Here is a 24,507-nt window from a genome sequence, read left to right on the forward strand (position 1 = left end):
TATGCTACCCTAGAAAAACGAGTACATGTAACCACCAGTGTGAATGTTGCATCAGGCCATAGCCACAAATGCTGCTTTACTGTAAAATTCCAGGAAAGCACACACACAACTCTTAGATGTTTAAATCATTTTAATAACTGTCGTGTGTACAAAACAATGATGCAGAACTCTGCCAAGAAACTGCTTGCAAGGGTCACAAGCCAGACAGATGAGAACTGTGAAGCTTTTTTTTTTCTTTTCATGCATAATAAGACACTTCAGCTATAGTGCTGCCAGCCTTGGCTAACTTATCACTTGAGCCAGACTCGGCTGCCGCTGAGCACCACATTAATGCTCTTCTGTGCATGAGTGCTGGCACAATCAGATGGACTTCTACAGGGCAGTGTCGAACAAGAATATTACTGTAAAATCTACTATGACAGAAAATAACAGAAAAGCATGGGGTGTTGATACCACATAATTAACAAGTGGAAAGCTCCAAGACAGGGCCTCAATAGAGCACCCACACAACATAACAGTTCTATCTACAAGATGCTTATGTGAAAAGGTGACAACCACAACGACTCCATGCTGGTGTAAACCATGAATTCTTCGTGAAGTACATGAGTGTGAAAAATAAAAGCACACATATACGCAGAGCAACAAAGAAACATCATGAACAACAAGCAAGACAAACAGGTGATAAGTCGCACCACTGGGACCACAAACTAGCTATCATGGTTGATGAGTGCTGCCCAGTAGCCAGCACATTTGAGCTCGGGAGCCGAGCTTTGAGCAGCAACACCATGTAAAAAAACAAACTGGGAACTCTGTCTTTTTCAAAGAACAATGCTATTCACATTAAAATCTGCATGCAGTATATTCCACTCTTTTTATATATAAAAAAAAAAAGAATTTTGCCTGGTCAGTAGTGTTCAGGTTGAAACTTTGCATGATAACATTACCATCTTGCAGTCATTATTTAAATGTTGCATGGCATAGGCTTACCAGGAGGCAAGTATATTTTTCACACTGACAGATCTTGTGCACACAAGTGAAGGACTTTTATTGCTCTCAGTAAGTAGGCCACTGGGCCTACATATTTCCCAGATAGTAGCTAATGAAAATTCTACTCCCTTGTATCTGTTTTCAGCAAAGAATGTATTATCTTATTAACCATAGACATAGAATTAAGCATACCAACAAAGATCTCTCACTGAATCTTCTTTTTTTTTTTGAAGTGCAGCTCTCTTTGCCACCTACTCTGCCTTTTTCTGTTGTGGAGTTCACTTGGTTAGTAGCGCTTAGAGGGAAGTATCAGCAGAAGCTTGCCTAAAGTAAGAAGGGGTTGGTTACACATGAAAGAAGCCAATATGTTGTGGTAGTTGTGCAATTTTGTGCTTTTCCGTGCTCTTTGGACTCAAGGAGAGCGACAAAAATCTAAAAAGTATAACAGTGACAGAGAGAAAGAAAATCAAGCAGCAGCATGCCAGAGAGAAGCAAAACACTTTTGAAAGAAGGGGGGAGGGGTGGTAAATAAGTGAAGCAACAGCAACGTGGTGCACTGGGGGGTTGTGGCACGCAGGGGAGGGAGTTATGTTAGTTCAGTTTGCCGCCTTGGGTCTCTGAGAGCAAGTATGTAAAGTTTAGTTGTGGCAAGAATAAAAGCTGACAGCACTCAAGTGCTGTGCACCACATGAATGACATGGTCTATGTATAAGATGAGAATCACTGGTTTATGAATAAAAGGAAATGTTCACACACTGACGTGTCAAAGGGCTGTATAAAATGAATGTTACCATCAGTGAAGAAGCGTCCTTACACACAGTAATGCATGCCACATATGGAAGGAAAGCATCAGCCGAACTCCACAAGACAAGCAATGAGATTCTCTGCTTCAAGCAATGCATATATCCAACTTACCACACATAGCTATACCTTTACAAATAAATTGCCCAGACCACATCGTCTAGAGCATGGGTCAGCAACCTGCGGCCCACGGGACGGTATTATGCGGCCTCTGGCACGACGCCAGAACCCCTCCCCCTCCCTTTGTCATTTCTTATCTGAAGGCCAACATAGCAGTTTCGACCTCCATTGGGGTTAACGCCTGTAACTTGTGGTTGTAAATTGGAACTTTGTGACATGCGGGCTGAAAATACACATGATTTCTATATTTTTATTCCAGTAGCCTTTCATTTTTGTCAATTCACTGAATTATTTCTCTTTGACTGTGTAGCACTGCCCCGCCCCCCCCCCCCCTCACTTTGCCATGCGGCGCCCGCAGTGTCGGCTTCATGCAACTCGGCCCTCCACCTCAAAAGGTTGCCGACCCCTGGTCTAGAGGGACATAATGTAGAAATTAGCCCTGACAGATGAGAAGCAAGTAGTAGGTGCTCAAAAACTACAACTTTTCTACACCACCACACTTTATAGTTGCACAGAGGTACTTGCATCTACAAGAGCAGTCTTGCACACTGATATATCTCTACATTACTGTCAATGATGCCTGCAGATCACAGTTCCAGAAATTCATATGAATAACAACACAGAAACACAAGCAAGAGCCAGTGAAATAAGAGCAATTTCAGCTGGCTACATCCTTGCATTTTAACAACACAGTACATTGTCTACAAGACAGTTCCAGCTGTGACGAATCATCTGAAGCTGCCCGTACTTGACTGTCATGCGTGCACTGGAAATCCACCAACAAAAGTCACTGCTCTACAATGCAGAATAATGTAGCAGTGCAGGATTCACATAGAACTATTTTCCACTCACTTCTGACTGTTACACCGGTAGTAAATGCTATACAAGCAACAACAAAAAACAAAAATACTACTATTAAAAATACACCAACTATTGTGCCTTAACATGTCTACTTCACCGGTTAACATACATAACTAAAACAAACATTGTGCAGAGACAGTTGTGCCTATAGGAGAGTTGCTTCATGAAGGCTGGCGAACATGACACACGCTAAAGTGTAAATGCCCCTTTTAAGGGGTCCTGAACCATCCCTTGAGCTTCTACGAACAGCAAACACTACTATAAACAACTCAGCCAAATTTTTTAGTTGTCTGCAGCACAAAGTTTACAAGCGGAGCACTAAGTTGCCATTTTCTCAAGCGGCCTCTCTTTGTACAGAGGCCTGTCCTAACTCTCTTCGAAGCTGCCGGAGTCTGCTATACTTTGTCGGTTAGCAGACTGCTGCTATTGGCCGATAGCTGACATAAATCAAGAGCGGTGTTTGGATCAGATGAGCTTCTTGCCATGGGGTGCCACTAGATGCTGGCACCACATTCTATAGTGTGCTAAATTACAAAATAGCGACACTAGTGCACACTGGAATCACACAGGGAGTGAGTGAACGTGTTTCATTACGCATGTTCAAGTTCATGACATGCGCTGATGTAGGTTCTTGCTCCTTTGTCATCCCCCTCTGTCTAGCTTCTATTGCACTTGTTGGGACAAAAGAAGAGAGAAAGCACTAAAGGCACGCAACAAATGTTTGTAACTCTGCTCATTTGTGAAGAATTCGAAATATTTTTATGGTAATTGATTCATGAGACAATAAACTCCGATACTGAGGTCATTCGATGATTACTTGGAAAAGTGGTTCAGGACCCCTTCAACACTTATGTGCTTTCTTTTCTCACAGCCAGGTACAGAAGCAAACACTACCACGGTAAGTGCAAGCAGTGCACTGAGAGCTGCCATATACACTACATGTAACTAGCAATTCCATGGGAGACATAACCCACCATGAATAACATATACATAAAAAAAAATGAACTGTAGAACATTGAGTTGGTACACAATCATAATACCAGCAAAAAAAAAAAGTGACAAAGGAAAAGAAGCTTAAAGGACGAGCGCTTGTCTTGTAAGCTTCTTCTTGTATGTTCCATTTTTTTTTGCTGTTATTAACATAAAAGAAAAAATAACTGACATGTTCAAAGGGTGAAATTCTGTTCATACAGAATATGACCTCTGGAGCTACTAAAAGGCAGCGAGTCATAGATTTAACGCACTGAAGTTATGATAGCATAAAACCAGGACAATTTTTGCTGCATCAATAACAAAAGCCATTGCGAATGACGCCCCAATATACAGCGTTCCTATTTTGCAGATTTTTCATAACGATAGCTAGTTTTGAAAACATGTATGGCCTTTGCACAATTTTTAATTATACAAAGAGAGAAAACTGCACATATGGAAAGTGCACAGCCACCAAACTTGACCAATTGATAAAGTGCCATTGCTTCTTCTTAGATCTATTTGATCAAAGTAAGACAGCAAATAAAGTAATGCCTAGTATGCCATAAACACACATGTAGTTTCTTCCTCTGCATTGTACTGAGTGAAAAAAAAAGGGGGGGGGGGAGGCCAGTTATTATTTTTGTGGAGAGTGTCAGCCGACTACTGTGAATCAAACCTTGCGCACTCACATTCAGCATGTAAACAGTCCTTTCGTAATTAGCATGTGTGCTTCTCAGCAACACACATTTGCCTAACTACCGTATTTACTCGAATCTAAGCCGATGTTTTTTCGAAAAGACGATGTGCGAAAATGGGAGGGGGGGGGGGGTCGGCTTAGATTCGAGTACAATGATTAAGTTTTTTTTTTTCTGGCCTTGCGAATTTCGGGGGTCGCCTTAGAATCGGGGCCGGCCTAGGTTCGAGTAAATACGGCAATGGCACCACTGGTCATCGTTTGAATAAAAATAGAACTGCTTGCTGCACATGCTGGGGTTCCTCTCTTGCGCACGGTTCAATCACAAGAGACATCTTCCATGCAAGAGTATACGAGCAAATTGTGCTTGTGGGGCAAACTGTATTGCAGAAAACATAGCTTTACAATTACCAGAAGGATCTATTTAAGGAGGGCAAGCGATATTACTGAGATTCCCAACACCCATATCATTCATAAGTTATGGTAAACAGTTCCATCAAGCAACTGCAGTACTTATTTACCTGCATCCAGTCAACCTGGGATGGCCATGAGAAAAGAGAACCAGCATGCTTGACAAAAATTTGTCACAGTCTGCCCCAATAAAAGCTAGGTTTGTATAACATAACACACACCTATAAAATAAGGGCAACTGATGTCATAAAAAAAAAAGAGAGTAAAGGCTGATTTATGTTTAAGTAAGTTCGCTGAATGCCTCATTTCAACTTAAATGCCTTTGCATTTATTTTTTAATAAATAAAATCTCTATAACACAAGATCAGTGTCAGCCAAAATTTCATTAGGATGTGCTTGCTTATCAAAAAGGGAGACATGTTTTTAAAGGCCTACCCTTTGAAGCGCATTTCTTATATTTCACTCCAAATCCCAGCTGCCAGCTGTCCTAAAGAACCATTATAGTGACACAATATCGGATGGTAAAACATTTTTTCAGCTCTGTGCAGCTGTGTACACTCATATTTGAATAGTTTTGTTATGTAGTGCAGCACTGGTGCTTCTTGCTTGTAAAACTTGCTTAAGCCACAAGAAAGAGAAAATTTCACATCCATGTGATGAAATTTCTGCACATGTAATGCATTTTGTGCAAAAAGATGTAGCACTGGCAGCTGGGAAGTAAAGGGCGGTGATAGTGTTAGCAATGTCACAACTGCGGGATTTCCTCCACAAATGCAGATGCACACAAGCCTGAACCAATGGGCGCACATTCCTGACTGACACCATGAGCCAGACGGCCAGTGATCCTATAGTCGGATACAACAGCATGCACTTGGCAATGTTCTCCGAAGGCCTTTGGGGAACATTGCCGAGCACATGCAGAGGACTATTTCTTTAGTCACAGAGGCAATCAGATGCCGTGCTTCAATTGCTTGGGTGGGGCCTCTCCCGACTTCTCAAGTTTTATACGACTATAGCATGGACACAGAAAGCTCAAAATGCTCATGATAACATAGTTAATCCTCATAGCGACAGTCTTCAACAGAACAAAATTTTCTATTTCAAATGTATTAAACAGTTGGTAACCTTAAGCCGATAGAACACCATGTCTTTTTAGCCTCTCTGTAACAATCTATGATGTGCAATTTAAATATAATGAAGCTTTACTGCTGTCGCAAAGAAAAACTCAAGCAGACAATTGAAACTGCTGCATGTGCTTATGGTCAAATGGCTTAAATTATTACATGCCGACTGTTTACAAACACAAATTTTATATCGTGCACCAGAGCATCACTTTAGGCAGAAGCACCTTGGAGGAGGTCATAGGCTGGCAAGTGCAGTGTAGGCACTAGCCAGCCAATGTTAGTATCGGCCAGGGTTCTCTACACAGTGGGCGGCAGTGGAAATGCCACCCAGCACTCTGCTTTACCACCCACCACTTTCAATAGACCACTCACCGCTCCGACTGATCTCTTTGAAATGCGTGCCCGAGGAACAACAACAACAGCAACAAAAAAAAAAAAAACTGTGTGCACAACACCAGCGGCTAGAAAGCCTACACAAGGGACTCAAGGAAGAGAATTTTGAGGGCTCGTTTGTTTGTTTGACACAACGGTAATGAAAACCAGCAGTTTTCATTAGAACCGTCGATTGAAAACTGCTGGTTTTCATTACGTAAGGGACTTGTATTACAGAGTGGGCTGTGCGTCCTGCCACCTGGTTACCCAAAAAGGAGTCAACAGGTGGCCTTGTGGCCTCAAGGATCGCCAAGAGCAGTGCGAGCACTTTGAACATAAATGTCCTTGCTTCCGTTTTTCATGTGAAAATCTCATAGTCAATGCTTGTGCATTGGAGGTGACAGATGTGCATCATAGCAACCAGAAATGCCCGACCAGAAATTAAACGCGGATGTGTGCCAAAAACAAGCAGTTGTTTGAAAATTCTTAAGTATTTTCTGATGAGTGCATTGCTGCTACAAGTCTTGGATTAAAGAAGCTTTGGCTAGGGAGCTCTTATATATACATGGGACAAAAGAAATATTTCTTGGCAACCACATAATAAAATTTTATTATGTTTGTTGCATTCAAAAGAAAAAGTTAGAATCTACAGACTGTAGGTAGAACAGGGTAAATACGAGACCACCAAGAATGTTTCCAAGTTACCGTGGTGGTACGGTGGTTATGGTGCTCGGCTGACCCGAAGGAAATGGGTCTGATACTGGCTGCGGCAGTCGCATTTCGATGGAGGCGAAGTGCTAGAGGCCTGCGTATTAAACTTAGGTGCGTGTTATAGAACCCCAGGTGGTCGAAATTTGTGCAACCCTCTACTACAGTGTGCCTCATAATCATATCGTGGCTTTGGCACTCAAAGACCCCATAAATTATAATTATTGAGAATGTTTCGAAAAGCTATTCTTGTTTTTGTGTGTACGTAAATAATGTCTGTCTGCTGGACTTAGTATATAGATAATTTCGCTGCATCTATTGCGAGCAGCACTTTTTGTCATTGAAGGATTATGTGAGATTGCTTAAAGGGTGATTCCACGAGAGATCGAACATGCCTGTCCGGTCACAATTTTTGTTTTGCCTGAGTTTTTTTATATGTTATGTGGGCACATTCGAAGTGCACGGAACCGAAACTTTTATTTCCAAGAAACGCTACCGGCGCGCCAAAAAAATATTTGAAGGTGGCGGCGCGGGCCTCCTGTTTTTGCTCACTGTAATGTTTTCGGATTTCATGGCCGAATTTAGCGCGAACTATAACTGATGTGTCGAAAATTTTTTTTGCTGATTTTATTATGCATTACTGTGAATTACATCCATGCTTTTTTATGCCGTCCTCAAAAAGAAGAAACTGTGAAAAAATGGCAAACACGGCCGAAATTAAAAAAGGGTCCTAAGTTTGAGGCGCCTTGGCGCCTTTGCTATTTCAAACAGAAACTTGAAAACAATGTCAAATATAGAAAAGAGCCTTTGCAACATTTATACGGAAGATAATTTTCCTACAGGCAGCGCAAAAAAAGAAAAAAAAATAGTTAAAGAAGGAAGTTTTTTCAAAAAAGTACATTTTCAAAAAATAAAATAAAAAGCTCCGGTCTCAATTTTGACGACAATTTTTTATCGAAGAGCGCTTATGTCAGTGAACACATGGTTTTAATATCATATGTCCTCATTTGCTTTGTTTACGAGATATAACTGGCCAAAATGAACCTTGCTGTGTGTGCTCACTTCAGTGTGACTGATGGTTGTTATCAGCTTGCATTGTGCGTAAATCTCAGTTTTAATTATTCTGCTGCAGCAAAACCTTGCTCTGTTGGCTTTTCGTCAAGAAAAATGTGTTTTCAGATTTTATTTAGTTCTAGCGTGTGCGAAAGTGGGCTGCTGCCGCCCTCTAAATGGCTAACGTGTAAACGGTTTGCAGCCTACAACCTCGCCTACAATCATCAGAGGAAAGACGGGCGCGCCTGTTCAAGATATCAATCGCTTCTTCTTCCTGAAGAAATTCCTGGTCTACCTCATCGCGGTTAGATGTAGACAGCTTTTCCTTGAGGAGCGTAAAGCAATGCAAGCAGACTTCGCAGGTGTCGCGAAGATCCTCAGCACATGATAGTAGCTTCTGGAGGTAGGCAACAACAAAAAGAGCAAAGAAAAAAAATTTGCGCAACGAAAATGTTTTCCTCAGCAATCTTCTTTTTGTGAACGCATAAAAAATCGGCACAGAATAATCGGACGTAGCCATGGGCCGCGCGCACCACGTGTAGTGAACAGCTAGACCTATAGAGCAAGTCGAAACGTTTATACTGAACGGCGCCGCACAAATTATCTCACATCTGCGCAGCTGTCATGAATGCCTTTCCAGAACTGCTCACGGTTTAACATTTTATGACTAAGGGTGTCTAAGCGCTTTGGGCTGTAATAATTAATTTGTAGGCCACACTCATTGTCAAAACTAAGGGTAATGCCCGTCTGGCGCCACCAATGACCTCTGCTGTCCTCGACGTGGGAAATCACTTTAGTAAAGTGGCAACAAAATATCAGCAATTGGGCAGCTTCGGCCACTCATGGCTTAATCATGCCGCACCGCACGTTTTCTGGCTGTTGAAACGCTGAGGTAAAGGTCGAGATGATACAGGAAGACGTTATCTGCGACGCCCAAAACGTGATAGCGGTAAGTGAAACGAACGGCTCGGTAATGATTCAGCTAACTTTTTACAAATGTTGTTTAGGCACAGTGTGCCTCGAATGGGGAAGATGGTTAGAGCGTACAATGCACGTAATGGAAGGGAAGCAAGCAGGCAGTGAGAAAACAACTGCATAACAGTGTGCCTGCTGGTTGTGGCATTTAGTTACAGATTAAGTTGGCCTTCGCTGCATACAGATGCTTTATTCTGTGTGCAAGGAGAGTTTTGACAAAGTGACCTAAACCATGTATTCGCGGTGTCTCGTGTGCTTCTGATTAGCGAATACTGGCGGGGTAAGTTGAGGTTGTAAGCTGCAAACTGCGTACGCGTTAGGCCTTTAGAGAGCGGCAGCAGCGCACCCCCGCGTACGCTAGACACAAAATCTGAGAACACATTTTTCTTGACGAAAAGCCACCAGAGCAAGGTTTTGCTGCAGCAGAATAATTAAAACTGAGATTTACGCACAATGCAAGCTGATAACAACCATCAGTCGCACTGAAGTGAGCACACACAGCAAGGTTTATTTTGGCCAGTTATATCTCGTAAACAAAGCAAATGAGGACATATGATATTAAAACCGTGTGTTCACTGACATAAGCGCTCTTTGATAAAAAATTGTGGTCAAAATTGAGACTGGAGTTTTTTTTATTTTATTTTTTGAAAATGTACTTTTTTCAAAAAATTTCCTTCCTTAACTATTTTTTTCTTTTTTTGCGCTGCCTGTAGGAAAATGATCTTCCGTATAAATGTTGCAAAGGCTCTTTTCTATATTTGACATTGTTTTCAAGTTTCTGTTTGAAATAGCAAAGGCGCCAAGGCGCCTCAAACTTAGGACCCTTTTTTGATTTCGGCCGTGTTTGCCATTTTTTCACATTTTCTTCTTTTTGAGGACGGCATAAAAAAAGCATGGATGTAATTCACAGTAATGTGTATTAAAACCAGCAAAAGAATTTTCTACACATCATTTATAGTTCGCGCTAAATTCGGCCGTGAAATCCGAAAACATTGCAGTGAGCAAAAACAGGAGGCCCGCGCCGCCACCTTCAAATATTTTTTAGGCGCGCTGGTAGCGTTTTTTCGAAATAAAAGTTTCGGTTCCGTGCACTTCGAATGTGCCCACATAACATATAAAAAACTCAGGCAAAACAAAAATTGCGACCGGACAGGCATATTCGATCTCTCGTGGAATCACCCTAAATACAATGTCTGTGTAAAAGAGACATTTGCCTCTGGTAATCACTTGGGTAAGTTAGCCCAAAATAACCCAGACCTTTAGGTGAGAGAGAAAAAGCACACACACACATAATGGCCACTCAGGCTTGCTACCTTTTCTGCTTCAACGGCATTGCAAGGTATTACCCAGATTTGTCAAATGGTTGACACTTTCAGGCACTGCACTGAGTGTGTAGAGAGGTTCACTACTATTTACCACTTTTGCTGCAGTGCTTTCCAAGGCAATTATTTGCACAAATGCCTGCACAACCAACACTGTGCCAAACATACACTAACAGCATGCGCAAGAAAAAAGGGTGCTAACAATGTTTTTTGCAATCTGCACTAAGAAAAAAAAGAACCTATGGAAATGGTAACCTTTGAAAGTTCTCAACAATGGAAAACAATGACGTTTGTGCTGACTTGTGATGCACAATGTTCTGGTTGAATTAAAAAAACAAAAACAAAACAAATAGCATGAGAGAGCAGTGAAACAAGATCCAAAAACAATGCCACATTTTCTGACATGTAGCACAGACCCATGAATAAATCGGCCATCGTAAGGGTGAAGTGCATACAACTATTGCTGATGATTAATAAAACTAAAAATGTAGCAAGGCCTGACTAACAGTGCACGTTTTAAACGCTCAACTGCACTGTCCACAAAAGAGTCAAGCTTGCACATCGGTTCTGTATAAAATCACATCAAAAGAATAAGAACAGCTGTAAGCAAACACTTTTAGTGCGTACTCTTATTCTCCTGTCCCTAATCCTGTACTACTTGATTTAAATGTATCACTACTACCAACATGCTCAAACTACTCTTATAAAAGTATGTTTAGCAACATGCCAACTAAGAATATGCCCCCCCCCCCCCAAAGAAAACTATTTTTGAAATTAATACCCTGTGAATGTTAAAACCTATACATTATAAGTGGATCTGAAAGAGTGACAGCTTTATGACAAGTATGTAATTTTTGTTTTTTACATTTTAAAGATCTTCCATTCCTAAAACAAGCCCCATTAGACAACATATCACATTACTGTTACCTCTAATATGCAGAGAAGTGATGGGGAGCTTTCTTTTTGCAGGCCAATAGTCAACATGCTAAAAAAGAAAATGGCATCACAGAGCTTCTTTCCCCTCACACTTGAGACACAGGGTTGTGAAGCCAGAGCCCTGATCTCGCCCTGAGGTAACTGGACGAACATTAAACAAATAAGTTGCATGGGCGTACCCTTTTCTCAGCGAGTCTACGCAGCACAGTTCCTCACGCATCAGATGGGGTCTCCAGCATAGTTATGAGGAAATTGTCGATTGGAGTGTCTCCAATGAGCTTGAAGAAAAAGAGGTGCTCGAGGCACTTCAGGCCGATGCTGCGCAGGGCTGGAAGCCGCAAAAGCAGCTTGGCAAAGCGCCCTGGTTGGTCGGGGTACTGTTGTCGACAGTGGTCTTCCAGGGCAGCGTATACCTTCTCCCTTAGAGCCTCCACTTGGGTAGTGCTGCGTAGACCCTTCGCCTCTGCGTGACCAGTAAGTACAATCAGCCACTTTCAGTACAAGTGATTTTAACACAGTCATAGCTTGCTAAGTTTTAAGAAGGAATGATGATGTCTGTGCACTATTTCACTGCTTTCAGTTTTGCATTCTCATACTTAGAAGTTTCTTTAACAAACAGTGAAATGTGTTCGCTACTCTGGAAGAACTAAAATCTGTTAAAAAGGCTATTGCAAGAAAGCTTTATCCATGCAGCCATAATCAAGTTTAGGCCAAGCCATGTTCGAGGCAAGTTAAAACTTCCATAGCGCAGGATTGCCACTGAGTTGCAGTGCTGCTAAAAATACTTGCATAGTTAGCGGTGCCCATTTCCCTTCACGCAAAACTGCAAGGAGCTTCACGACCACGTATAAATACAGTTAAAACTTCATCTAACAAAGCTCGATTTGAAGAAATTCACAATCTAACGAAGAAATTGCCATTACCTGGGAGGTACCCATAGGGTTCAACGTCATCATCAACCTGAAGCAACGAAGCTAATTTGGCCCTCTCTCAAAAAGGCTCAAAAAGAAGAAATTGCCATTATCTGGGAGGTACCCATAGGGTTCAACGTCATCATCAACCTGAAGCAACGAAGCTAATTTGGCCCTCTCTCAAAAAGAAATTCACAATCTAACGAAGAAATTGCCATTACCTGGGAGGTACCCATAGGGTTCAACGTCATCATCAACCTGAAGCAACGAAGCTAACTTGGCCCTCTCTCAAAAAGAAATTGACTATTTATCATTCAGATGATTCACGCTTGTTTGTGACACAGAGTGGTGATGCGATGATGTTGATGTCAGAGTGATGATAGCACGTTAATGGCAGTCACGTGCGTTTTCACTGACATGGTATAAATGTGCCTACTTCAGAGAAATAAAGATCAGTTATAAGTCAGCGCCTGTCATCGTCTGTCTCCCTTTGTGTTCGTCCCAAATTCAGTGCTGTTTTCCCTTCTTTGAAGAATTTTACATTTCGGAGGACCGAAAAATGCCTTTCTTGATCTTACAAACTTCCTTATTTAACAAAATAATCCTAGCATGGTCATCACTTCATAAAATCAAGTTTCAACTGTATCTTTAAAGAGAGGAAAATGGGGAAAGGAGAATGCCTAGACTTGAAGGTCCCACAGCACACAATGAAGGATGAAAGGGCTCCCATACAAATAGTTTTCTCTTCATAACAGTCACAAATATGTTATTCCGTAAGTGTAAACAACCATCCCAGTTCAGGCTAATACAGTCGAACCCCTCAATAATGAAATGGCCGGGAAAGCGATTTTTGTTCGTTCTTGTCAGAATTTCATTGTCGCATAATAGAAAAATATGCACACCAATTACTTTGCGCAACCAAAATTTATTTAAAGAAAAACTTGACAATGGCCTAGTTGGTTAGAACTGCGACCTCCTACAAGCTCCAGGGCATCTGGCGACACACTGCAGCAGGTGCCCGTGTAGTCCTGTGTTTGAAGAAACTGAAATTGTGAACAGGTCGAACAAACAGACAAAGAGAGAGGTCGTCGAAGCCTTCACTATAAAAATGGCAGCAGAGGGCCCGTGTGTAGCCAAACGGGAATTGAGCTGATAAACGAGAACAGGGAGCGTTGGTAGCTTGAGCAGTTCTGTGCACACGTGTGGTCACTGTAGATATTTCATGTCCATCTATGTAATAAATTGAGCTGATAAACGAGGACAGGGAGCGTTGGTAGCTTGAGCAGTTCTGTGCACGCGTGTGGTCACTGTAGATATTTCATGTCCATCTATGTAATAAACAGTTGTTAGTTTGTGCTGATGTGTTTTGTACATCCTTCATAGCTGTCTTCAGTTCTTTTTTTTTTTTGTAAAGTTTGTGCAGGAAACGTTGATTATTTAAAGAAGTTGCTAATCTTGCTCTTTTTCATGTTGCTGTGAAGAAGCTTGACGGCTCGAGCCTCCCAGCTCAATAAACTTTGCATAGCTTTTCGTCGTCATGGGCGCCGAAGAAAGCGCAAATGATATCAAAAGCATAAAGAACTTCACGCGAAGTTACTTGCCTTTCCTGCGTATTGTTGCTTTCCTCACTCACATCCTCGCTCTCATATTCTTTGCGCGCACTTTCAATGATAACGTCGTCGCTGAACTCTTCGTGCACGATCAGGTCGGCATCAGCACACAAAAAGTCGTGCAGTTCAACAGCGCATGGTATCGCTCCATCGACACGGCGAACCGCACCCCATGCTTTAGATTTCTAGGAAAACATGTCTTTACCTCCTTCACTCATTAAAGGGGACCTACATTTGAACAGGTTGAATAAACAAATGCATTGCATAGAAAATGTAGCTGTAATGATATTTGCGGAATAATGTACTGAAGCCTAACCCTGAGAGCCCATGAAATAAAAATTGTAGGGCTGGTGTCAATTACGCTAGCCCACTCTTGCACCTTCCTTCATTCTTCATGAGACAAGCAATGTCATTGAATGCTTCCAAAGATCTAATTTCCTTTGTCATTGAATGGTTCCCAAGATCTCATTTCCTTTTTCATCGAGAAGGCATTTATGCATCGTGAGAATTTGCGTTTTATCTCTTTCTTCAGCAACACTCATCTCGCATTGACTTCCACATGAGAAGTGCCAGTGCAAAGTGAAAAGACTTCCTCGTACTGAAGGATACTTGTCATGACTTGAAAGAAAAAGTCATTGTAAACAGTTTTAGCCTGTCCGTGTACAATAACCATGTTTGAACAAGTGGCCACACATCTATGCATTCAGCATCAACAGTACTAATAGTGACGTCTTGTGATGTCTGTTCAACCACAAAAAGTTTTGAAAAGATTTCTATTGCAGAATTGTTAATGCTGAAAAAAAGGAAAGAAAAGTTGTAACAAAGAGTGCAGAAAGTGGAACTATACAAGTTATAGTTATTGACGCCTTTGCATCAGTAGCTGTTGGTGCAAACTGTTAACTGCGACTGCAGCTGAACTCAGTGACAGAAAAGGGCACCATCTATACCATTCCTCAGGTGTACATATAAGACAAATTACATATGAGGTGTACATATAAGACAGATTATCTACTCAGCTATTTTGTCTCTGCTTAATGTAGGCATGTGTTTCTGCACATACAGCTTCACACTTAGATTTTATTGCTTCGTAGTCTAGCACGTAGGCATGTGTTTCTGCACATACAGCTTCACACTTAGATTTTATTGCTTCGTAGTCTAGCCACTGACAGTCCTTTAGCCAAGTGCTGCGCATGGATTAGTTGTGATGCATAACTGAATAAGTGCTGCCAAAAGCGCGATGCGGACTTTAGGAAGTTGAAGGAAAGAGTAGGTACTTTTTCTTTAGACTAAATGATGAATATTTATGCCAGGCTTGTTTACAACTGGACTGGTTTAATTATTATGACTGAAGCTTGCAGTAGCACTTCTAGCTCAAATCTAAGACAAGACTTCCAGAGTAATGAAACACAGTGTCTCGCAGAAAACTCAAAGATAATAAAAAAAAGTGCAATGAGGTACAAAGACGGAACCAATGGCATTTTATTATCGGTCACCTTGCATATACTGGTAAATTTTATTTGTTGTCAACATTTACATAATTAGTGAAAATTGATTGTCTAAATAATCACTTGTATAATTGTGGAAATTCGGACATCCAGTTCTGCATAGCATTTCAAAACACTGTGCTAAAAATTCCTAGTCTGCTACATCATTAGTCATTACTTTTTCTCTGTTTCAAATTTGTGGTGCAAAAGGTAAAGAAAGATGCAAAGCAAGTGTCAAACATGTGTGACAGCAGTGCACATGCTTTTCACCTTTTTTTCTTCCTGTCTTGGTACAACATAGCTAACAAAAAAAACTGATACTCATGGTTTTCTCGCAGCATGCACCCAGAAAAGAACGATAAGAAGTGCAACGCTACAGATCAGTGCCTTTATATCAGAAGTGGTTCCAACACCACCATTGTCACTATATAAATCCAGCATTTTTGAGCAAGACACTGCAATATTGTTTGGCAATGTCAAACATGCCAGTCTTTGCATTATTAACAACCACTCCAGCAGTATGCCGTACAGCATACCTGCCAAGTTTGGAGAAACGGAATCCGGGAGATCTACTCAACAGACAGGGGGGGGGGGTACTGCGACAGCAATTATATGGACACTGTCAGTGGGATTTTGCAGTCGCTGCTGATCTGTACAGAGTCCAAACCGATAACATCACTTACGCATCGTCTGTTTCACGTGCGAGTAAAAACGCACTAGCGCTAGGGAGAACGCAGTTGAAGCAGAGATGAAATGACCCGGCCATCACCGTGGCGCGAAGGGCACATGCGATAACATCGCTCCGCGTGCGAGGCCTGTCGTCGCTTGCTAACCAGTTATTTCGTCGGGCAAGATTTTGTATGTACACAAACGCATCATCTACGAAATATTAATGACTGATATAACCTACAGCACATTTAGGATGTGGCCAGACGTGGCCAGACAAAGCACTGGATGCGTGGGGCAAAACTGGATTTCCGGGAGATTTTCCTATGACCCGTACAACCGGGACAAACGTTCAAAATCCGGGAGTCTCCCGGGTAATCCGGGAGACATGGCAGGTATGCCGTACAGCCATGATGAAGGCTGCATTCATGGGGCATACCTCAGCTAATCTAAAGTAATTTTTTGCATGGAGACATGACTTGAGGACTTGCATAATAGCAGGAAGAAGCAGTGACAGCTTTCCTGAAAAGAACTTCACAGGTCAGCAGGTTCCCATCCTAAATATCTGAGCTGTGTGTCTAAATTAAAGTCAGTATTTTCCCAATACCGAACAGCGAAACTTTTTTGCCTGGCCTGCGCATGTACCCCTTTTGAGAAATACAAAAAAAAAAAAAACATTAAAACTGCTTTAAAATAATAACAGCAGCTAAACACACATGCCCCACACAGAAACGTAGTAGCTTGCACCGAGACTAACGGGAAGACTTGCTACATGTAAACATGCCCCATTTTAGACCACAGATCACAAGTAATCATTGTTCTAACAAAAATGTTAGGTTTTCCTTTGCATAGTGCCTGCGGCTGTAAATGCATGTGTCCAGGCTTGTTGTACGTCATAAATGTATTTTTTTTTGCGACTGTCAAGGGGCAAAATCAGAGGTCAAAGTCAAAGTTTACTTGACATCATACATACATATATACCAGATACAATGTGAGAGAAGTCTTAAGAATGGCTTGACGAAAGTCTTGTGTCCCTTATGAAGGCAGGAAAAAAAGGCATTGAAAAATAAATAAAAATATTTGCACTTACAAAGAATAATAAGCATATAATATTACATAGTTCCTTCCTGCGGGTTGACCAAAACAAGTTTGTGATAACTTTGAAAATGCCTGCATACTAAGGGTGTACAGTGCTCAGCGATTGTAATGCAGTACTCGAAGGCATGGCGACCGGCACTTTTTGTGGTGGTTATGGTGGGGGATCACGCACAGTATTGATGCATCATAACAAAGGCTCTAGCTTTCATAGTATACCACACTGCATAAGATCTGCATGCATCATAACAAAGGCTCTAGCTTTCATAGTATACCACACTGCATAAGATCTGTGACACCAATGCTTGTCTTTGGTGTAAAAACCACCAGCAGCCATGCACTCCCAAGTATTGCACATCAATCGCTGAGCACTGTACAATAAAGCAAGAAAAGGTTTTGTGCTCTGGCAGCACTAACAGTTTAGATATGTATGCCTTGTCGTGTCCGCAAGGTCTAAGGCCACTGTTCATATTATAAGAGGCAATGATCATGGAGGTGTATATTTCTGTATATTTTATGACTTGAAAGCTTAAAAAACAAAGAGACAGTTACATTTACATGTAACCTGGTGTGAAAACAGAATCCAGAAGTGTTGCATAACTGTCACACAAGCAGCTCTGATCCGGTTGACCTTCATTAAAATTGCCCAGCATGATTAAAATGTAGCACTGCTGCAAAGCCCGAGTCAATGCTCATTGAGATATTCGTGCCAATTAATTTCCTATGGATATTTCCCTTTGGCATATACTGCTAAATATCCTGAAAACAGAAACCTGTAGTTGACAAATATGACTTTCATATGGTAAACCAGTGCAGGAAAAATGCCATTCATTCATTCATTCATTCATTCATTCATTCATTCATTCATTCATTCATTCATTCATTCATTCAGCTTTCAGTGCAGTACTAGTTTGGATTAAATGTATTTAATTGTGTGCAGCAAATGAAAGTACACATTTGCAACTTTATTTGGCATATTAAGGAAAAAAAACATTATTGCAATAAATTTGTTTTATTATTTTCTTGATGTTTATTTTTATGACTCTTCATACTATAATGTATGTGCCAGCTAAGCTTCATGGTGTCAACAGCAGCCTTCAGTCATGACTAATGAAGCAAAGTTGCACTGAGCAGAGGTGAAGAAGCATACTTAGATACGACGACGGAGTGGGGCTCAACTGTAATTCAAACACACTCAAGAGTGCCTGCACAACGAAGGTACTAAAGAGCAAGAAAACGTTATTGTTATTTATCCAAACAGAATGCTCATCTGTGATAGAGGACAGAGACAGGGAAAGGAAAACAATAAGTACTGCTTACCAGGATTGAAAAGGACCACAGCACGCAGACAGCCAAGCTCGGTGCGGTCCATCTTCATCTCGCGCATCTTGGCTACCAATTCAGTAAGAACCCGGTCGAAGATGGCACCAACGCCAGCACTGTGAGCACTATGCCGCTGTACCACAAGGCCTGTTGCCAGCACAATGCCGTCACGCACATCTATGGAGCGGTGTGAAAAGGCAGCAATGAGCAGCTCATTCCAACCGGCCTTAAGCAGCACCATGCGGTCCTCGATGGGAAGCTCCTCAAAATGTGGAATGTGCTTGGCCCACTGGACCAACTGATGCAGCTGTCGGTCGGCTGCTTGGCAAATGCTGCTCACAGGGTCCTGCTGTTGGGCATTCTCGGAGAGAGTGCCAGTGTGTGGCTCAACTCTCAGCTCCGCCTCCAGTATACGTTCCAAGGGCATCTCGGGGGGTGCGCCGCCACTCGTGCTCTCCACTTCACTGTCGGCACGGTCCTTTGTGCGCTGTCGTTCCTCTTGCACTGCTTCCCGCTTCATGCCACAGGAGAGGCACTTCTGGTAGCGACAGTACTGACACCGGTTGCGCTGCCGCTTGTCGATGACACAATTGCGCTCCTCTCGGCAAGCATATGTCAGGTCTTTCCGCACCGTGCGCTTGAAAAAGCCCTTGCACCCCTCACAGCTGTGCACAGAACAATGCCAAATAAGATAAACACAAGCACCACCAGCACAGATGAGCAATTGAAAAGAATGGTGACCATTCAAGGAAAAAAAAGCGAAAAAACAAGGCTTCTCACAATGAAACCAAAACAATGCAAAAAGTATTGTGAACAGCAAATACCACAAATAATTTTTCACAATGCTACATTTTTAATGTTAAGCATTCACAAAGTGAGCACCTTGCAATAATTTTCCATCATTACATAAACAGAAACAATGAGCAAAAAATAAAAGCTAATAACGTGTCAAATGGCCACCAATAAATGCAATGAAAGGAGGAATACTGTGACTTTTAAGTATCTGCATGGAAAGTGTAAATGAGAACTTTAGGGCAACTGAAGCTACTTCGCCAATGCAAGTCAAATACACCAGGGGCGTAGCTAGGGGTGGTGGTTAACCCCCCCCCCCCCGAAAAAAATTTCTGGCTACATTACTGAAACGCTCAGAGATGATACTGATGGGCTCAAACACCTTTTCTTTGCATTATAAACCATTCAGATCCACTAACTCTGGCTGTCCTGCCTGGTCAGAACCTTGGAAATATAATATGCAAGAGCATCCTTCTCAGATCGAAGAATATCTCCAAAGCTGTGATGCAAATTAATTACTGACTCAACAAAAATCTTTAATAAGAGCGGGATATATGTAAGTTCTAACTTGGCAGATAACAGAAGAGAATAAGTGCATTGCTATTGATTAAAAAAACATAAAAACAATATGCAATTAGTAGGTTCATAATTTGGTGCATGTTGTCTACTTCTTGAGAGCTTGTGAGTAATAAAAAGTTCTTCCAACAGCTTTGTGAAATACGACTTGCATAGGGCTGCCACCTTTCCCCGAAAATAAAACTGGCCCTTCAGAAGGGGGAAGGGGGTACCAAGAGATGATACTAAGGTTCAACAACAGATGCCATGTTAAATATTTGGCATGCAGTGCCATTTAATGTAACTAACTGCTTTCCTTGAGCAAAATAAACTTTATGCACATGTGCACAAAAACGAAACAATGAACTAACCAACTAGCCTAATGGCTAGGATAAAAATACATGTGATTGGAATGATGCTTGTACTAAAGGTAAGTGAGGTTTTGGTCACTGCTCTGAATGTGCTGCACTGAAAAGGAACCACACATACTTCGTCCATTAATCGCCCTTCTTTGTGACTGAGGACACCAGGCCAATGATGTTACAGACACACACAAACCTTAAAATGTATGCAATGCATATGCCACAAAAATATAGGACATTCATACGTACTCACACGCACAATACTATGCTCTATTCCAATGATCGCTACACTTGAAGGAATAAAAAAACTGGTTGGCTAATAGTGTAAGAGTTTTGGCAATTGACGATAAATATTTACTGTAGTAGTTGTTGAACTGAGGCTTATAAAATGCCCCAGAAAATAAAGAACTGCGATATTATGACAAGAAAACTGGCCAATGGTGGCCAGTTTTAGGTGCGGACCGGCAAGTGGCCCGCTACCTAAAAAACCGGCTGGGCCAGTCTAAAACCAGACAGGAGGCAACCCTACACTTGCATGAGCCTTTCTGTAAGCAATACACCAAAAATTTCACTGGAAGTTAAACATGCAACAAGAAGCAACGGACAATGTTCTAAGTACCCTGTCTTCCACAAGGTCTAACTGTGACCCATCTTTCAAGACCACAAGGATTCAAGGCTGTACAAAGTTTTGTTGTGAATCTCCATATCTGAATAATAGTGCAGAATGAGCATATTCTAGAACACAATTTTGTAGTTAAGTCCGTCATACCATGACCACTCAACATTTTGTTTCATACATCTAGCTCTTAACATTATGGTACTCGTCAACACATTCTTTGAAGTGGAGAGTCGGCCTGAATTAGGTGGCCACTTGTTTACAGTTTACTGGCAGCATGACTCATATAGCAAATACTAAGGGGATATTTGGGATAAGGTTAATGGCACGCATTGTTTTGCATATGCTACTTTGTTGCTAGTTTTTAATCCATTGCATTGTAACATGCGCTTCTAGCTGGCAACCAAGTGGAAACTGAAGGCACACTTTGTGCGCTTCAAACATGAAGCGAACATAAGGCACATGGAATCACTCGCCTGTACACGCCATAGTGCTTTCCCGAGGCCCGATCTCCACAAATGGAGCAGAGATGCTTGGAGCCGCTCAGCGGGTGGTTGGGAGGATAACGCGTGGCTGCTTGCTGCTGCTGCGGAGCGGCCGGCGGCCCGTTGTTCAGCTGACGACCGTCCAACGGTGATCGACTAGCCGAGGGTGCGCCGTAGCCGCTCAGCAGGAAAGACGGCTGCGGCGGAAGGCTGCTCGAGACTCCGTTGGAGGGCCCGCCGTTCAAGCCCGGCGCTGCGCGAATGCCCGGGGGAGACACATCAGGGGGCTGCAGCGGTCGCGTCGGCCACGAGGCCGCAGGCCCCGCAGAGCCGTACAACAGAGCAGTTACAGAAAGCTTCGGCCGCTCCTTCTTGTACATGCCGACGGCAACAGGTGCGCACACGAGAACCGGCTGCTGCACCGCGATCTAAGCTGGGGAGGCGCCACGAGGCGGCCTTGGCTGCGAGCACACGTCGACGATGCTCGGGTTTGACCTTGAGACCGGGGTTCACGAGATCACAACCGCGAGTCAACCACGAGAGTTGTGCGATCACTGGTCGCCGATGAGTGGCAGTCTGCCGCAGGCACCGGGGAAGCGCAGTGACGCACCTTGGGACCAGTCGGTTGTCCTTGAGTGGCGACCGTGTACAGGTAGTACAGCCGACTCTCGCTGCGCAGCTGTCCGGACTCTCTCCCCCGTGGGAGGCACGCCAAAGGTGACGAACGCAACGGCGGCCCAGGAGTGAACACCGCGCGTCTTTGACTCCTCGACCGTGAATACGCGCGGCAGCAACGCGCTGCTGAGCGAGGTGGGCTTGTCGAGCATAGCGCCACGAACAGGCGCCCGCATCTGCACATGCGATCGCGCGCTCGTGCTGCAAAAACTCCGTTTACCCGAGTGCGCATAGCAGCACTGCCGTACTCCAGCCGTTAGCAATAGAAGGATTTCCATGAAAGGGACTGGGGTTTCTGCATTTGAGGGTATGAGAGTTCTCCTTAACACTTGCTGCTTGTCATGAATGTGTAAACTCGGAGCTCCTAAATTTCGCGAAAGCACGCTTATATGCTGCTTGCACGCACTATTGTCGCAATATACAGCGGCAATAAGTGATGTTACAAGTTACTGTAAACTCATTCGATAAACAATAGACCGCCGCCCTTGAAGGACATCAGCCCGACACTACTGGGTCAGTGAACTTAATAACAACAGGGAAAAGCGCGTCTGCTGCATGCGCCAAATGTTAACGGCGTGTGCATCTCACCTCGTTCCTGTGTGGCCATGGACTCGGGTCGAGCTCAATCAGTAGACATATTCGTTTTGTGTTTCCAGACCAAAAGTCACAGTTATTGAGTTGCAGGGTCGTTACAGTGACCAGTCGACGGCATCAAAGCGGAATTCTGGGTCGTTGTGGCGCCATCTGGGGAAAGTATATGAGATTGTGCCAGTAGCGCCTGCTTGCGTTGACGTAGGTGCGGCCGCGGCATGCCGCTTACATCGGCAGTGTGTGTGCGTTGCTCAGTTCTGGCGTGTTTTGTGTTCGGAGGCGTCTTTGTGTTTGGTTTGCGTGTTGGCCTCGTAAGCGTTTTAATTTTAGCCGTTGTTGCGTTTGTAAGGCCCACGTGGAAACAACTTGCGAATGTGATACTGAACTGCGGCGATGTGAAGACAGCGCGGATGACTAGTAGTGAGTGTGTGACGCCCATGATTCGACGTGCTAGGTTATTTCGGACTTTGCAGTCGCCGAAACTGAAATGGCTCATCATTGCTTCCGCTGTAGTATTACTCATCGAAACTACAGGACTGTACACAATGTGTTGGGAAACTTCCTACGCACAATTTACCTACCCACTGGAAGTGGATGTACCCGAACTCTTACGTGCTCTCGAGGATGGCCGCACGCCTGCTGTCCAGCCTATCAACTCCTACGAAAGCTACCGCTTCAAAATTCGCAACGACCGCAAGTGTGCGGATGTGAACGGCACTGTGCGGCTGCTTTTACTTGTCAAGTCCGCGTTGAACCACAGAGCACAGCGGGATGCCATCCGTCGGAGTTGGGGCTTCGAGTCCCGATTTTCAGATGTCGTCATACGGCGCATTTTCATGCTCGGCGCTGGCAAGCCGGAGACGCAAGACGAAGTTGACGCCGAGTATGCTCGTCATAGAGACATCGTTCAGGCAGATTTCGTTGACGCCTATTACAACAACACTATCAAAACAATGCTGGGACTCCGATGGGCATTTCAGCACTGTCAGAAAGCTGAATTCGTGTTGTGTGTAGACGATGACTACTACGTTTCCGTGAAAAATCTGCTCAAATTTATTAGAAATCCGTGGGGCTTGTCGGCCGTGGACTCCGAAGAAGAGAACACACCTGCAGCATTTGTTGGAGATGGTCGTCTTTGGGCAGGCTATGTATTCGCCCGATCGCGACCTATGCGGCATCGTTGGAGCAAATGGTATTTATCGTTGGATGAGTACCCCTTCTCGCGATTTCCGCCTTACGTGACAGCGGGCGCATTTGTGCTCTCCCAGCCGGCACTGGTAGATTTGTACCAAGTGGCCCAGTATACGCGTCCGTTTCGTTTTGACGACATATTCCTAGCTATTGTGGCACGGAAAGCCGGCCTGCAGCCGTTGCATAGCGACGCATTCCGTTTCTGGGGCAGGCCCGAGTCCCCACAAGACTTTGAGGGCTTGGTGGCTGCTCATGGCTTCAGTGATCCTGAATTATTAGTGCGTGTTTGGGAGCAGCAAAAGAGTCGTGGCCAAGCTTGACCAAAGTGTACACATAGGTTTTCAGTGACACTGTCCTTAGCTCTGGACTGTGTTGTATTGTTTACTGTGACAATAAATTCTTGTTGGCTGTTACGTTTGCTGTTGCACGTCCACTTTCTACCCAGCAAACACGATGCATGCACCTGTTGCCTGTATCATGTCAGCAGGTATGTTGATGCATATCGGATTTGTTTGCAAGGTGAAATGCATCAAAGTTTCGCTTTGCACTTGTGGGGAACTAAAATTACAGCAGACTCTACTACTATCATGTTATTAGGGAGTTTTCGAATTGGGGCCCCAAAGCCCTTTGCGTGTGCTCGCTTTGGATCAAGCAGGAGCTAAGAGTTTTCGAACAGGGTCTGCGGTGCTTTGGACACTCCCCCTATTCTAGGTCACTCTAGTCTTGGCCAAGTGCCGTCGCTTCAGTGGGTGCCGTCATGTTTGTTTGACGCAAAGCTTTTGGGGCAGGCTTTGGGGCTCCCGCTAAATTCAAGA

General features: G+C 43.3%; 2 protein-coding genes across 3 annotated transcripts; one reads left to right on the top strand and one right to left on the bottom strand.

Annotated features, from left to right (window-relative positions):
* Nucleotides 1–277: 277 nt before the first annotated feature.
* LOC119404934 (retinoic acid receptor RXR-alpha-B) lies at nucleotides 278–22,643 on the bottom strand. Of its 2 annotated transcripts, XM_037671662.2 has the most exons (5): nucleotides 22,499–22,643; nucleotides 21,227–21,488; nucleotides 18,423–19,090; nucleotides 10,258–11,799; nucleotides 278–7,411 (listed from the first exon to the last, which is right to left on the bottom strand). In XM_037671662.2, exons 1-4 carry the CDS (start codon nucleotides 22,515–22,517, stop codon nucleotides 11,549–11,551), a joined length of 1,200 nt encoding a protein of 399 aa, XP_037527590.1. In that variant the 5' UTR covers nucleotides 22,518–22,643; the 3' UTR covers nucleotides 278–7,411; nucleotides 10,258–11,548. The 2 variants fall into 2 exon arrangements, with proteins under 2 accessions (XP_037527590.1, XP_037527581.1); XM_037671653.2 differs by lacking the exon at nucleotides 22,499–22,643 and having other exon boundaries at nucleotides 21,227–22,031.
* Nucleotides 22,644–22,673: 30 nt separating this feature from the next.
* On the top strand, nucleotides 22,674–24,114 carry LOC119404949 (beta-1,3-galactosyltransferase brn). The gene has a single exon (XM_037671681.2). The coding sequence runs from the start codon at nucleotides 22,720–22,722 to the stop codon at nucleotides 24,010–24,012; it is 1,293 nt and encodes a 430-aa protein (XP_037527609.1). The 5' UTR covers nucleotides 22,674–22,719; the 3' UTR covers nucleotides 24,013–24,114.
* Nucleotides 24,115–24,507: the final 393 nt, after the last annotated feature.

This window comes from Rhipicephalus sanguineus, chromosome 1 (genome assembly GCF_013339695.2).
Source record: "Rhipicephalus sanguineus isolate Rsan-2018 chromosome 1, BIME_Rsan_1.4, whole genome shotgun sequence".
In the NCBI taxonomy this organism is placed as follows: Eukaryota; Metazoa; Arthropoda; class Arachnida; order Ixodida; family Ixodidae; genus Rhipicephalus; species Rhipicephalus sanguineus.